At 50.3% G+C, this 12513-nt stretch overlaps 1 protein-coding gene across 3 annotated transcripts in view; it reads right to left on the minus strand.

Annotated features, from left to right (window-relative positions):
- PAXIP1 (PAX interacting protein 1) overlaps positions 1–12513 on the minus strand; it is a 48523-nt gene that overhangs the window by 10752 nt on the left and 25258 nt on the right. For all 3 annotated transcript variants that reach the window (XM_068549749.1, XM_068549750.1, XM_068549751.1), the window contains 7 exons: positions 11639–12047; positions 11059–11153; positions 4417–4512; positions 3347–3484; positions 2598–2719; positions 1987–2171; positions 788–831 (listed from right to left, as the gene is read on the minus strand). In XM_068549749.1, coding sequence (XP_068405850.1) covers positions 788–831; positions 1987–2171; positions 2598–2719; positions 3347–3484; positions 4417–4512; positions 11059–11153; positions 11639–12047 — 1089 coding nt within the window. The remainder of the gene's footprint in view (positions 1–787; positions 832–1986; positions 2172–2597; positions 2720–3346; positions 3485–4416; positions 4513–11058; positions 11154–11638; positions 12048–12513) is intronic.

Below are 12513 nucleotides of genomic sequence, written 5' to 3' on the forward strand. Positions count from 1 at the left end.
ACGATCAGGTCACAGTGCTCTGGAGGGCGGGGCAAGGTGCTGAAGGCCGCTCCGGTCCCCAGGCGCGGGGCGCCCACGTTCCTGGAACCAGCTGGAGCCCCTGACCTGCGGACACGCCGAGCCGAAGGGCGGGGGGAAGCCGGTGCCCCGGAGGAACCCCCCCAAGTCAGCCTTCACCCCTGCCTCACCTCTATGCAGACCTTCGTCCACAAATACACTTTCTCTCCGTTTTACTACTTGAAGCAATGACCTCTCAATCTGAGATGAGAGTGCAGACGGCCCCCCTCACTTGTTGGGTAACAAACAACGGCTGGCCTTCAGGTCCAGAACGGTCCCTCCTGAAGGTGCCCTATCAGAGCTCAGCCAGCGGGCTGGAACCCCACCTGGGACATGTGGGGACGGTCCCATCACGGTGAGGTCCGGGCTCCTGCAGAGTGAGCTGTGGGTCCAGGGCTACTGCACTAACGCCCCAGCTCTTGCCTCCCTGACCCTATGGAAACATGTCGTCTCACTTACTCAGCTCTCCAATTCTTTAAGCAATCGTATAGCTCTTTGAAGTGATAACGTTCCTAACGTGTACAAATATGAATAACTGACAATATCATCAATTAAGAAAAAAAAAGACGCAGGGTACGCTAAACAGCTACGACAGGCGAGAAGGTACAGCCCTCATTTGTTATGGTGACAAACTACTAAAAGAATTTTTAATTTACAAATACAAATGTATCCCTCCTGCACGTGTATAATACACAGTAACAGCCAAAGTAAGGTTATTAGCTTGACATACCATCAGCAACTCTGCTGACACTTTCAATGGAACTCTCCAAGCATCTAAAGAGAGAAACGGGTTACTTTTCAGATATACTGTGTAAACAGATAAGCCGTGTTACAAAAGCCTTTTCATGACACATACACACACTACTATATATGAAACATAACTAACAAGGACCTACTGCAGAGCACAGGGAACTCTACTCAATACTCTGTAATGACCTACGTGGGAAAAGAATCTTAAAAAAATAAAAAAGAAGATACACATATACGTAGAACTGATTCACTTTGCTGTACACCTGAAACTTACACAACACTGTAAATCAACTATCCTCCAATTAAAAAAAAAAAAAAGGAAGTGTACCATCAACAAGAACAACACCACCACAAAAAGCCCTTTCAGGAGCGGGTAATCCTGGACACACGGCGGCTTGGCGGACAACCTTTAAGAAGGGGAAAGTGTGAGGACTGTTACTCAGCAGCTGCAGTGAGGGGCGGCGGCTCCCGGAGAGCCCGCGGGGGCCCAGCTCTGCGTGTGAGGCAGCCCTGAGCGAAGCAGGGGCACGCAGCGCGGCAGAGGCTGCCCGGCCCGCGTGTGCTGTCCCCCCGGCCAGTTCTGGGAGCCACACAGTCCGGCTTCTAAGAAACCGACCGCGACGAGGGGGCTGACACCACGGACCACAGCGCGCCGGGCGGCGACCGCGCTGAGCAGCGAGGGCGTGTCCGCGGAGGACCCGGTGGCGTCACACCAGCAGGTGCGTCACAGGGAAGCAAGCAGACCACAGCTCGAGATGAAGACGAGCTTTCTCGTGACTGAAGCCGTTCAGACCAGAACTTAACGGGCTCCTCTGAGGGACAGCACGTTAAAGCCGTGTTCGAACTGAACGCCCGTTTTCTGGAGTAACGTCCAGCTCAGTGACTGCAGTAACGTCGAGTGCTGTAGTGTGTACAGTCGGGCCACGGCTCACGGGGCGCCGTGGACAGACCAGAGCCGGCTCAAGACATATCAGCGGGCTTCTGCGCGTCCCTTCCACCTCTGAGAGCCCATTTAAAAAAAGCAAACCAAAATACACACCAACAAACACTCCTGGGCAGAGCGCAGAGGAAGACAGGGTGGCGAGGAAACGGGAAATGCAATCAGAATGATGAGAGGGCCGAAGCCAAGACCGGTGCTTAGCACGCAAGCCGGCGGCAACGTGGACCGGTCCCGCTTACCCAGAAGGTTTGAAACCAAGTGCGGAGCCGGGGCGAAGGGGTCCTGCAGGCTGAAGGTGGTGTAGCGGCCGTACTGGATCTGCCGCAGGGCCTCCAAGTTCCCCAGAAGGATGTCTCCCAGCCACTGGGCGTTCACGCACGGGATCCTCCACTCTTTGGCTTTCTCATACTTTAAACCAGTTGGTCTTTTTTTTTTTTTTTTTTGGAAGAGAAAACACATTTATTAAACGTTAGAGTTCTCTGTGTTCAAATTTATATTTATATTCAACAAAGCCAGTCCACATTTTCTCACGCTAGAAATGGCAGGGATGTTTCTGTAGAGCCGACCCTGGCTGGTAAGGAAGCGTACACGTGGATCACGAGATCATCACTAGGCCTACCTTTACCTTACTGCTGTTACCTAGGCTAAATTGCATCTCATTAATTCATCTAATTTCATTCTTCTGCTAGCATTATCATAAATATCGTTGCTATCCTGTTAACAGACTTTGGTTTTCACACCCTGATTTCCGTCACAGAACTATGACATATTAAGAAATGCAGAATTGCTGAAACAGCCGCTACAGCGTGCATAAACCGAAGATCAAGGACGGCTTCAGAACCATGCTTACTCTTTACAGATGAGCACCGTGTTGCTGCGGCAGAGATAGCCCGTGTACTTGGCACCTGCCAGGTAAGCCATCAACTTCAGGTCGTCCCTGTCGCGGTCGACAAATCCAGTCACAGAAATAATCTAAGGAAAGAGAGCAAGTAAGGCCAAAATACAACGACAATTTAACCCAGTTAATACAACTCTTTCTTCTACATTTTAGCTGTTTTATAGACACGTGTGTTTCCGTTCCTTCTCTGGCATCACGAGAGGTACCCAGTGACATCATCTCTAAGAATGTCAAACCCAGAACTTTGTTAACGGCGAAAATGTTACACACACAGCCAGCAAGGGGACGGAAAACAAACATACCAAATATGGGAAAACCATTTTTGTGTTACTATGACACCGTTCAGATAATCTTAATGAAGTTATACTATTAAGCGTATAAATAGTAGTCGGCTCTCCTCACTGATGCCAATTTTGAGCTCAGCCGAGTGGGAGAAGCCACAAGTGACAACGTCTGGCCAACAGCAGCCACTTCTGGTGTAAGACGCTTGCTTTACTTCAGGAATTTATGAAACGGGGTCAAAAGACTTAGGAGGATCAATGAAAGAGCGACTCTGTGCAGGAAGCCACGACTGTTACAGGAGAACAGAAGGAAGTTAAGATGTCTATCGTGCTCGGCACCGGCCCGTGGGCCGTTCGCAGCCCACAGAGGACACGGGAGCAGACGGGCCCGCCCGGCAGAGGAGGAGGGGTGAGCCTTACATGCTGGGAGCACGGCCTCCCCCCGGGCGGGAAGGCCACGGGGAAGTGCAGGGCCCGATGGGGCGGCACGAGCCGCTTCTTCTTCAGCACCGTGTTCAGCCAGTGCGCCGTGACACACCTCTTCCTCTCCTTCACCGCCTGCAAACGCAAGAGCACGGGCTGGTCTCGGGGGTTTTCACTGCAGGCTAAACACAGACTGTAAGGCTGGACAGCTAACAAGGCCACCTTTAATGGGAGTCCTATAAATAAAGGAATTTCACGAGCTTAGCACTCAATTTACTGAAGTCATGAACTACAAAGGTGTCGCAGGTTAATTTTAACACACCCCGAAAACGTTACTGGCCACCCAAGAACAAGAGCCGACCACGGGGAGAAGAGCTACACGTCTGACAACCCTGGAAATAACTGCAGTCATGGAAGGAGATGACATTTCTGATCGTCAAAATTAAAACCGCCCCATGAGAACACAGAGGGCCCTGCACACAAGTCATGAAAGAAGGTAACTGCTCACCTAAAATTAAGCACAGGGCACCTCCCCAGGGGCACCACTACCTACTCGGTAACAGGGGTTCCTCAGAGGCCGTGTGTCACACACACTGACACCCGTCTGTCTACAAATAACGTTTTTAAGCAAAGAGAAGAAATGAAGCTTCAGGGGATGAGAGCAGGCGATACTGAGGGGTAAGCTTCTGCTCTGCAGGGGCACAGAAGCTCGGGGGACGGACCGGGTCGGGCCTGCGTACGAATCCCCCAGCAGCTGAGAAATCCCGCTTCCGCCCGCTCTTCGTTCAGCGCGGCCCTGGCCTGGAGCGGAAGGCCGTCTACGCTCCCCTAGCACCACCTGGGATCTCCCCGTCTCCGTTCCTCACAGACAGAGAGGCCTGGTGGCCACAGAGCTATCTATCTATCCCACCAAAGACCGCTGAGAATTAGTAAGACACAATTTTCTGTTTTTAGAGGTAGAAAAAGAGTCCTTTCCAAACACGATCATCGCTAGAGTCACTCAGGACGCTAACACGGTCCAGAGGAAGGGACAGACTGGGTCCCATCGCAGCTGAGCCCTCACTCACCTGTGCGAACAGCCCGCTCACTTGACTCTCACAGAGCAGGTGCGTGCAGCGGCTTGAGAACGTGGGGTCCACAGCACCTCCGTGCGCCTGGATTATCTAGACACGCACAAGACCCAGAATTACAGTCAACTGCCAGTGCCCAGGGGAAGGGAGAATTGTAATTTCAAATAAGACGGCTATTAAAAGAATCCATTATACATTTTCATAGTCTAGTTCCCCAAAAGTATAAAAGATACGTTATCGGTTATATCTACAGACTTTTCCACCCTGCACTGTACAATAAAAATGAACTTTAACACCATGTCATCTGAATTTCCAGAGGGAAAGTGGAATGTTCTTTCTAAAACAGGGTTTCTCAACTGGGCACTACAGACCTCTCCCCCCGAGACGCCAGCAACACTCCCCCAGCTGCGACAGTGAAAAATGTTTCAGACATTGCCAATCGTCCCCCGGGGCTAGAATCACTGCTTTTAAGAAACTTTATTCTAAAAGGGGGAAGAAAAAAAAAAAAAAAGTCAAAATGAAGTCTGTGAACACCAGAAAATTATTTTTAAAAACAGATTCAGTTTTTGGAGGTGAGGGGACTGTCCCGTACCTCGACTGCAGTGGTTACATAGTTGTGTGGCACTAAGGGGGACTGGTCAAAATCTAAAACGCTGTATACCAAAAGAGCGAGAATTTTATATGTTAAAAAAGACCTGCCCCACGAAACAATTCCATTTCATTTACGACTTCTTAAAATTTTCTATTAAAAAAAAGTTTTTTAAACTGGGGTCTAGTTGATTTACAATGTGGTGTTAGTTTCAGGTGCACAGCACAGTGATTCAGTTACACATACACATATACAAATCCTTCTCTTACAATATTCTTTTCCGTTACGGTTTATCACAGGACGTTGAACGCAGCTCCCTGTGCGCTACGGCAGGACCCTGCCGTCTGTCCATTCTCTGCGCGCTTGCTTACACCTGCTGACCTCACACTCCCTCCCACTCCATCCGCCCCCGCAACCCGCTGCCTCTTGGCGACCACAAGTCTGTTCTCTGTGTTCATGAGTCTGCTTCTGTTTTGTAGATAGGTTCGTTTGTGTAGCATTTTAGATTCCACGTCTAAGTGATATCATATGGTATCTGTCTTTCTCTGGCTTACTTCACTCGGTATGATCATCTCTAGGTCCATCCATGTTGCTGCAAATGGCATTATTTCATTCCTTCTTACGGCTGAGTAATGTTCTGTTGTAGATATGTACCACGTCTTCCTTATCCATTCATCTGTCGACGGACATTTAGGTTGCTTCCACGTCTTGGCTATTGTGAATAGTGCTGCTATGAACACAGAGGTGCGTGTGTCTTTTTAAATTATAGTTTTGTCTAGGTTTATGCCCAGCAGTGGGACTGCTGGATCACACAGTAGCTCTAGTTTTGGTTTTCTTAAGGAACCTCCATACTGTTCAGAATCCACAGTGACTGCACCAACTTACATTCCCACCAACAGTGTAGGAGGGTTCCCTTTACTCCACACCCTCTCCAGCATTTGTTATTTGTATTTGTTATTTTTAATGATGGCCATTCTGACCTGTGTGAGGTGGTACCTCATGGTAGTTTTGACTTGTATTTCTCTAATAATTTGTGATACTGAGCATCTTTTCGTGTGCCTATTGGCCATCTCTATGTCTACTTTAGAGAAATGTCTGTTTTAAGTCTGCTACCCACTTTTCGATTGGGTTTTTTTTTTGTGGTTGAGTTGTATGAGGCTGTTTGTGTATTTTGGAAATTAAGCCCTTGGCGGTTGCATCATTTGCAAAGATTTTCTCCCAGTCAGTAGGCTGCCTTTTCATTTTGTTTATGGTTTCCTTTGCTGTGCAAAAGCTTGTAAGTTTGATCAGGTCCCATTTGTTTATTTTTGCTTTTATTTCTACTGCCTTGGGAGACTGACCTAAGAAAACACTGGGATGATTTAAATCAGAGAATGTTTTCCCTGTGTTCTCTTCTAGGAGTTTTATGGTGTCATGTCTTATGTTTAAGTCTTTAAGCCATTTTGAGTTTATTTTTGTGTAGGTGTGAGGGTGTGTTCTAACTTCACCGATTTACATGCAGCTGTCCAGCTTTCCCAACACCACTTGCTGAAGAGACTGTCTCTTCTCCATTGTATATTCTTGCCTCCTCTGTTGATGATTAGCTGACTGTAGGTGTGTGGGTTTATTTCTGGGCTCTCTATCGTGCCCATTGAGCCACTGATCCATATGTCTGTTTCTGTGCCAGTACCACATGCTGCTTTGATTTTTGTAGCTTTGTAGTACTGTCTGAAGTCTGGGAGGGTCATGCCTCCTGCTTTGTTCTTTTTCTTCAGGGTTGCTTTGGCAATTCTGGGTCTTTTATGGGTCCATATAAATTTTAGGATTATTTGTTCTAGTTGTGGAAAATGTCATGGGTAATTTGATAGGGGTGGCATTAAACCTGTAGATTGCTTTGGGTAGTATGGCCATTTTAACAATATTAATTCTTCCCATCCAAGAGCATGGGATAGCTTTCCATTTCTCTCAGTCATCTTCAGTTTCCTTTATTAATGTTTTATAGTTCTCAGCCTGGAAGTCTTTCACCTCCTTGGCCAGGTTTATTCCTAAGTATTTTATTTTAGGGAGTACGATTTTAAAAGGAATTGTTTTTTCTACATTCCCTTTTTGATATTTCATTATTAGTATAAAGAAATGTAACTGATTTCTGTTATGTTGTATCCTCCTCCTACCTTGCTGAATTCATTTTTGTGTGGAGTCTTTAGGGTTCTCTGTATGTATGTTGTATGAATATAATGACAATTTTACCTCTTCCCGATCAATTTGGATACCCTTTTATTTCTTGTCTGATTGCTGTGGTTAGGACTTCCAAAACTATGTTGAATAGAAGAGGTGAGAGGGCATCTTTGTCTTGTTCCAGATTTTAGCAGGAGGGCTTTCAGCTTTTCACTGTTGAGTATTGTATTGGCTGTGGGTTTGTCATAAATAGCTTTTATTATGTTTTGGTTCCTCTATACTCACTTTGGTAAGAGTTTTTATCATGAATGGATGTTGAACTTCGTCAAATGCTTTTTCTGCATCTATTGAGATGATCATGCGGTTTTTGTCTTTTCCTTTGATCATGTGGTGTATCACTGGTGTATCACACTGATTGATTTGTGTATGCCGAACCATCCTCGTGAACTTGGGCTGAATCCCACTTGGTCGTGGTGTTATCATCTTTTTTATGTTTTGTTGGATTAGGTTTGCTAATACTTTGTTGAGCATTTCTGCATCCATCTATGTTCATCAAAGATACTGGCCTGTAATTTTCTTTTTTGGTAGTGTCTTTGTCTGGCTTTGGTATCAGGGTGATGGTGGCTTCACAGAAGGTCTTTGGGAGTGTTCCCTCCTCTTCAGTCCTTTAGAAGAGTCTGAGAAGGACTGGTGTAAGTTCTTCTTTGTATGTTCGGAAGCTCCCTTTCTGTCCCGGCTGATCTCCCTGACAGGGAGGGGCCTCCCAGGGTGCAGGAACCTTTCCTCTTTCACAGCTCCCTCCCAGGGGCACAGGTCCCATCCTGATTCCTTTCTCTCCTTTTTTTCTTTTTTCTTTTGTCCTACCTAGTTACGTGGAGATTTTCTTGCCCCTTCAGAAGTCCGCTGTCTTCTGCCAGCATTCAGTAGATATTCTGTGAGAACAGTTTCCACATGTAGATGTATTTATGACGTATCTGTGGAAGGAGGCGAGCTCCACGTTGCACTCCTCTGCCATCTTGATCCACTCCTCTCCATTTACTACTTTTAAAATTTGATTTTTATGTTGATTACAGTGATGCATAATAAACATAGTTTAATAAGGCCCAGGACAAAACCAGCAGTTTGCTGTCCCATTCACTTTCCACTCCCCTAAGGCTGCCATATCCAGCTCTTTAACTCTTTCTTCTGGTTAATTATTAATATATTCTAACTAATACATTCTATGCTATTTCTTTGTCTTTTAGCTTTAGATGTTATCTACCAACCTCCTACTGTGGAGGCCACCTTCCCCCCAGAACCTCACACACACACAAACACGCGCACACACACACACACGCACGCGCACACACGTGTGCACACACACGTGCGCACACACACGCACACACGCGCGCACACACACGCACACACGTGCGCACGCACACACGCACGCGCCTTCCTAATTTGGCTCTATCACAGTCCCTATTTCAATCAGCCTTTGGGATTTGATACAGTACGCCTCGCCACCTGGTCTATCACGGCACACCAGGACAAAGTTCCTTTCTGGTACCAACTTTTGCTTTCCCTGGTGTTAACAAATGCCTCATTCCCCTCCTTCTCACCTGTCTTTTTATTAACTTTCCATGTACCTTTCACTATTTCTTTCCCAGACTCTTCAAAGAAATGCAACGTGCTGGCTCAAAAGCATGTCTCCTGACCCTCCTCCCTCCAGGGGCCAGGGCTGGACTCGGCCTGGAGCGTGGGCCAGACCAACAGAGCGCGGCGGGCGATGGCACGCGGCCTCAGCAAAGCCACGGGGGAGCCGGCGCCACGCTGAGCGGATGCGCTCCCTGGAGAGGCCCGGGGCGGGGGCGTGGGCCCCCCAAGAGCCATGGGGGCGGCATTCTAAGCGGTTCCTGCAGCCCAGCAGAGCCCTCAGATGCGGCCTCCTGGGGGCCAGGACTCTAGCCACCTGCTAAGCTGCTTCAGGACTTCCGGCCCACACAGGAACCACGGGGTAGTAAGCGTCCGTTGTTTCAAGTCACTGAGTCTCGGGGGAGTCGTCACACAGCAACAGAAGATGAACGCAGTGTCACCTCCGCTTAACACGGTCCAGCCCCTCCGGTGACATGTCTCCTCCACCCCGTGCCGTCCCTCCCAGATGCCGCCCCCCGCGCCGGGGTTGGCCGGTCCCTCTCCACCCGCTCTCACGCCTGTCTGGACCGCCCTGCACCCTCACCCTCGGTATCCCTTCCCAGCTCTGGGTCACGCCCCACCCTTGGCCACACCCTCCTCTTGGCTGGCACGGCACGGCACACGGCAGGCACAGTTTTTGACTGGGGGAGTCTGAAAATATCTTCATCCCACAGTCCCATCTGACTGACGGACTGGATATGGCATCCCAGGCTGGGAATCTCGGGCTGCCTTTGAGAGCCAGACACCCGCCCAGGTCCCGCTGGTAACCTCCTCAGCCCTGAGCCCGGGCGGCCCTCACACGCTGCGCTTCCACGGCGGCCCCAACAGCGCCCTCTTCTCTCCTTTCAATCTGCAGAAACACCCTTCAGTTGTAAGCGACCTCCTTTTAACTTTCTTGCCTTCATTTCCTCTGTTCCCAAACTTCTAGGATTTAATTTTGGACCTCTCGGACTAACCCTTTAACTGACAAACAAAAACAAAACCCCCCAAAACCAAAAGCAAACCTCTTCTTATCTCTGAATTTTGTTCCACTTTTTTTTTCGGGATAGTTTCTAAATATCATTACCCCCTACACTTCCATAATTTAAAAAAAAAAAAAATGTCCACCGTTGTAACTCTCAGACAGGCATCTCCTCCCCTGCCCCTGGCGACTGCCCTCCTTCGCGTGCTCAGCGCTTCCCAACCAAGGCCCAGCCCAGCCACCGCCCCGGCCTCCCGTGCCCAACATCTCACGGCCACACGCGCGCCTGCCCACGCTCCACACGCTCTCAAGACGACGGGGAGCAAACTCTGGTTCCTACAACGTGCCAGTAAGTCGGGTCTTGGAAGGGACGGCCTGGCCTTGGTCTCCGGCCGTCCATGCCTCCTGGACCCCGACCCTAACCCCGGCCCCTGGAGCGTGCTCTCCCTCTGCCGCGCCCCTTCCGCGCCCCCGCGGCCGTGCCGACGTCACTCTCTCCACCGGGACCCCTCCCTCCCCTGAACTCTTACTCGGCCTCGGCCTCGCAGACGGGGTCCTCTGCTTAACAAGCACCCGCCCCGGCTGGTGCCTTTCTCCAGGCTCTCCCGCACCCAACGTGCTGTTCACCGCCACCTGAGCGTGCGGTTGTTCCTCCACCCGTCTCACGGTTTCCTCGCTCCTGTTCAGTCACCAGCGTTCCCTGCGTCTGACAGTGTGCCTGGCACGTGGCAGGGGCTTAAACACCGACAATGCTTGCAGGGAAGCCCACTGAAGATGCATCTGAAGCACACAAACTCATGTTTTTAAAGAAAATTGGACTCAATTTTGATTTGTGGCACTGCAAGTGTTTACTTTTCCTTTTCTTTAAAGGCCACTGTGCAAACTAATAAATCAATCAACGGACTCAGTTCCACACCTGGGCTAGAAGACTCTTTGAGGTCCCTTCCAACCACTCGCCTTTGGAGAACAGAGATGACACAGGTACATATATAAGTCCAGGGTCCTGACCCGAGGGCACCAAAACCCGATCTTCTTCCCACACCCCCGGTTATATACAAGTCATCCGTGCCACTCAGAATTTCAGGACTGAAAATAATCTTAAGAAAGTCCAACCTTTTCCCCTTACAGTTAGGAAAACTGAAGCCCAGACAGCGGATCTGCCCAAGGTCCCAGGGGGTGTTAATAAAAATGCCCATAACACCTTCAGATATTATATGTATGTGTATGCGTGTATGTATACGTATCTGCATCTCGGTAACCTTACCCTTTTCCAGGTGGCCAGCAGCTGTTTGTCAGACATCTGCTCTGGATAATCCGCAACTGCGAACACACATCCCAGTAAGAAGCCTTCTTCTGGAACTAGAATAGAATCATAAAAAGTAAAGTCCCAACCCCATGAATGTGTGCACAAAACATAAGCAAGCTCATTTTGCAGAGTTCACTATGAACGTGTGAAGCGAGTCACGCCTGACCATCACGTATCCACCAGTACGGTGAGGACCTCTGGCACACTGCTGCAAACATAGCTGCTCGCCTGTCTACGTCAAGTGACCGAGAACATGAAACCAACGGCTCCTGCCTGGGCACTGAGCATCCCGAGCTGGTCCCTGCGGCGGCCTGATGTTCTATGGACGCCAGTGTTCACCTCAGGGTGTGGCGTCCCAAAGTACCAAAGAAATCTAACTGTTCCGTCCTCATAACTACATCCTCTGTTAGGTAACGAGACCCCCATTCCCCGTTTTCTAAGAGTTACTTTGGCATGAATCCTTACCCTACCTGCAAACACTCTCCAAGTAAGTACGAGACTTTTGGGAGAAGAAAAAGGAAGAAAGCACATTACTAACTCTCTACTGCTGGGTCGTGTCCGAACAGCTGGTGCTGCGGCTGGCACGGCAGGGCCTGGGGCGCCTGCGTTTGCATCTGCTGCTGGTGCAGGCGCTGGAGCTGCTGCAAGTGTGCGAGCTGGTGCTGCAGCGCCTGCTGCTGCGGGGGGAACTGAGGCTGGTGGGCCTGCGGCGGCGGCCGAAACGGGTGCGGCGGTGGCGGCGGGTAAGGCTGCTGCTGGAGCTGCAGGGCCTGCTGGGGCGGCAGGTGCAGGACGGGCGGCGGGGCCGGCGGCGGTGGCGGCGGCGACAGATGCGGCTCCGGGGTCACTCTTGCCTGGCTGAGCAGCGCTGCGTTCGCGTGGCCCTGCTGGCCGTGGTTCACCTGCGGCTCTAAGGTCTTCGTCGGAGCTGCGAGGGACTGTAAGATCTGGAAACAGAGATCAGGCGAGGCAGTCAGCAGCAGCTGCTGGCGGGCGCTCCCCGCCCTCGTCAGGAGGGCAACGGCACGCCCTACACGCCGTCAGCCAGACGTTCGCTAACCGCACGGTGCAAACACAACCGCCGTCGTCTCCTGTGCACTAAGCGTCGCCAGTCTCAGTGAAGCAGATAAATTCATATTGTGAGACATCTTCACCAAAATGTGAAACTAACCTAAGTGAAATGGAATAAGCTGATGAGTGAAAGTTGACCGACACAAGCTCAAGTGGCTGACGTGCTCTAGAGCAGAGGGACGGGTGTCCGGCCACACTGACCTCGCCGGCCCCGGGGCGCGGCCTTGTCCCTCCGGGGCCCCCTCCTGCCCGGCCACGAAGGCACCGGCAGCCGGAGAGCCGGACCCAAGCCTCCTTCCCACAGCTGCCGCTTCCCAACGGAGCAAGGGGTCCGGCAGAGGC

The sequence above is a fragment of the Eschrichtius robustus genome, chromosome 8 (assembly GCF_028021215.1).
Source record: "Eschrichtius robustus isolate mEscRob2 chromosome 8, mEscRob2.pri, whole genome shotgun sequence".
Lineage (NCBI taxonomy): Eukaryota > Metazoa > Chordata > Mammalia > Artiodactyla > Eschrichtiidae > Eschrichtius > Eschrichtius robustus.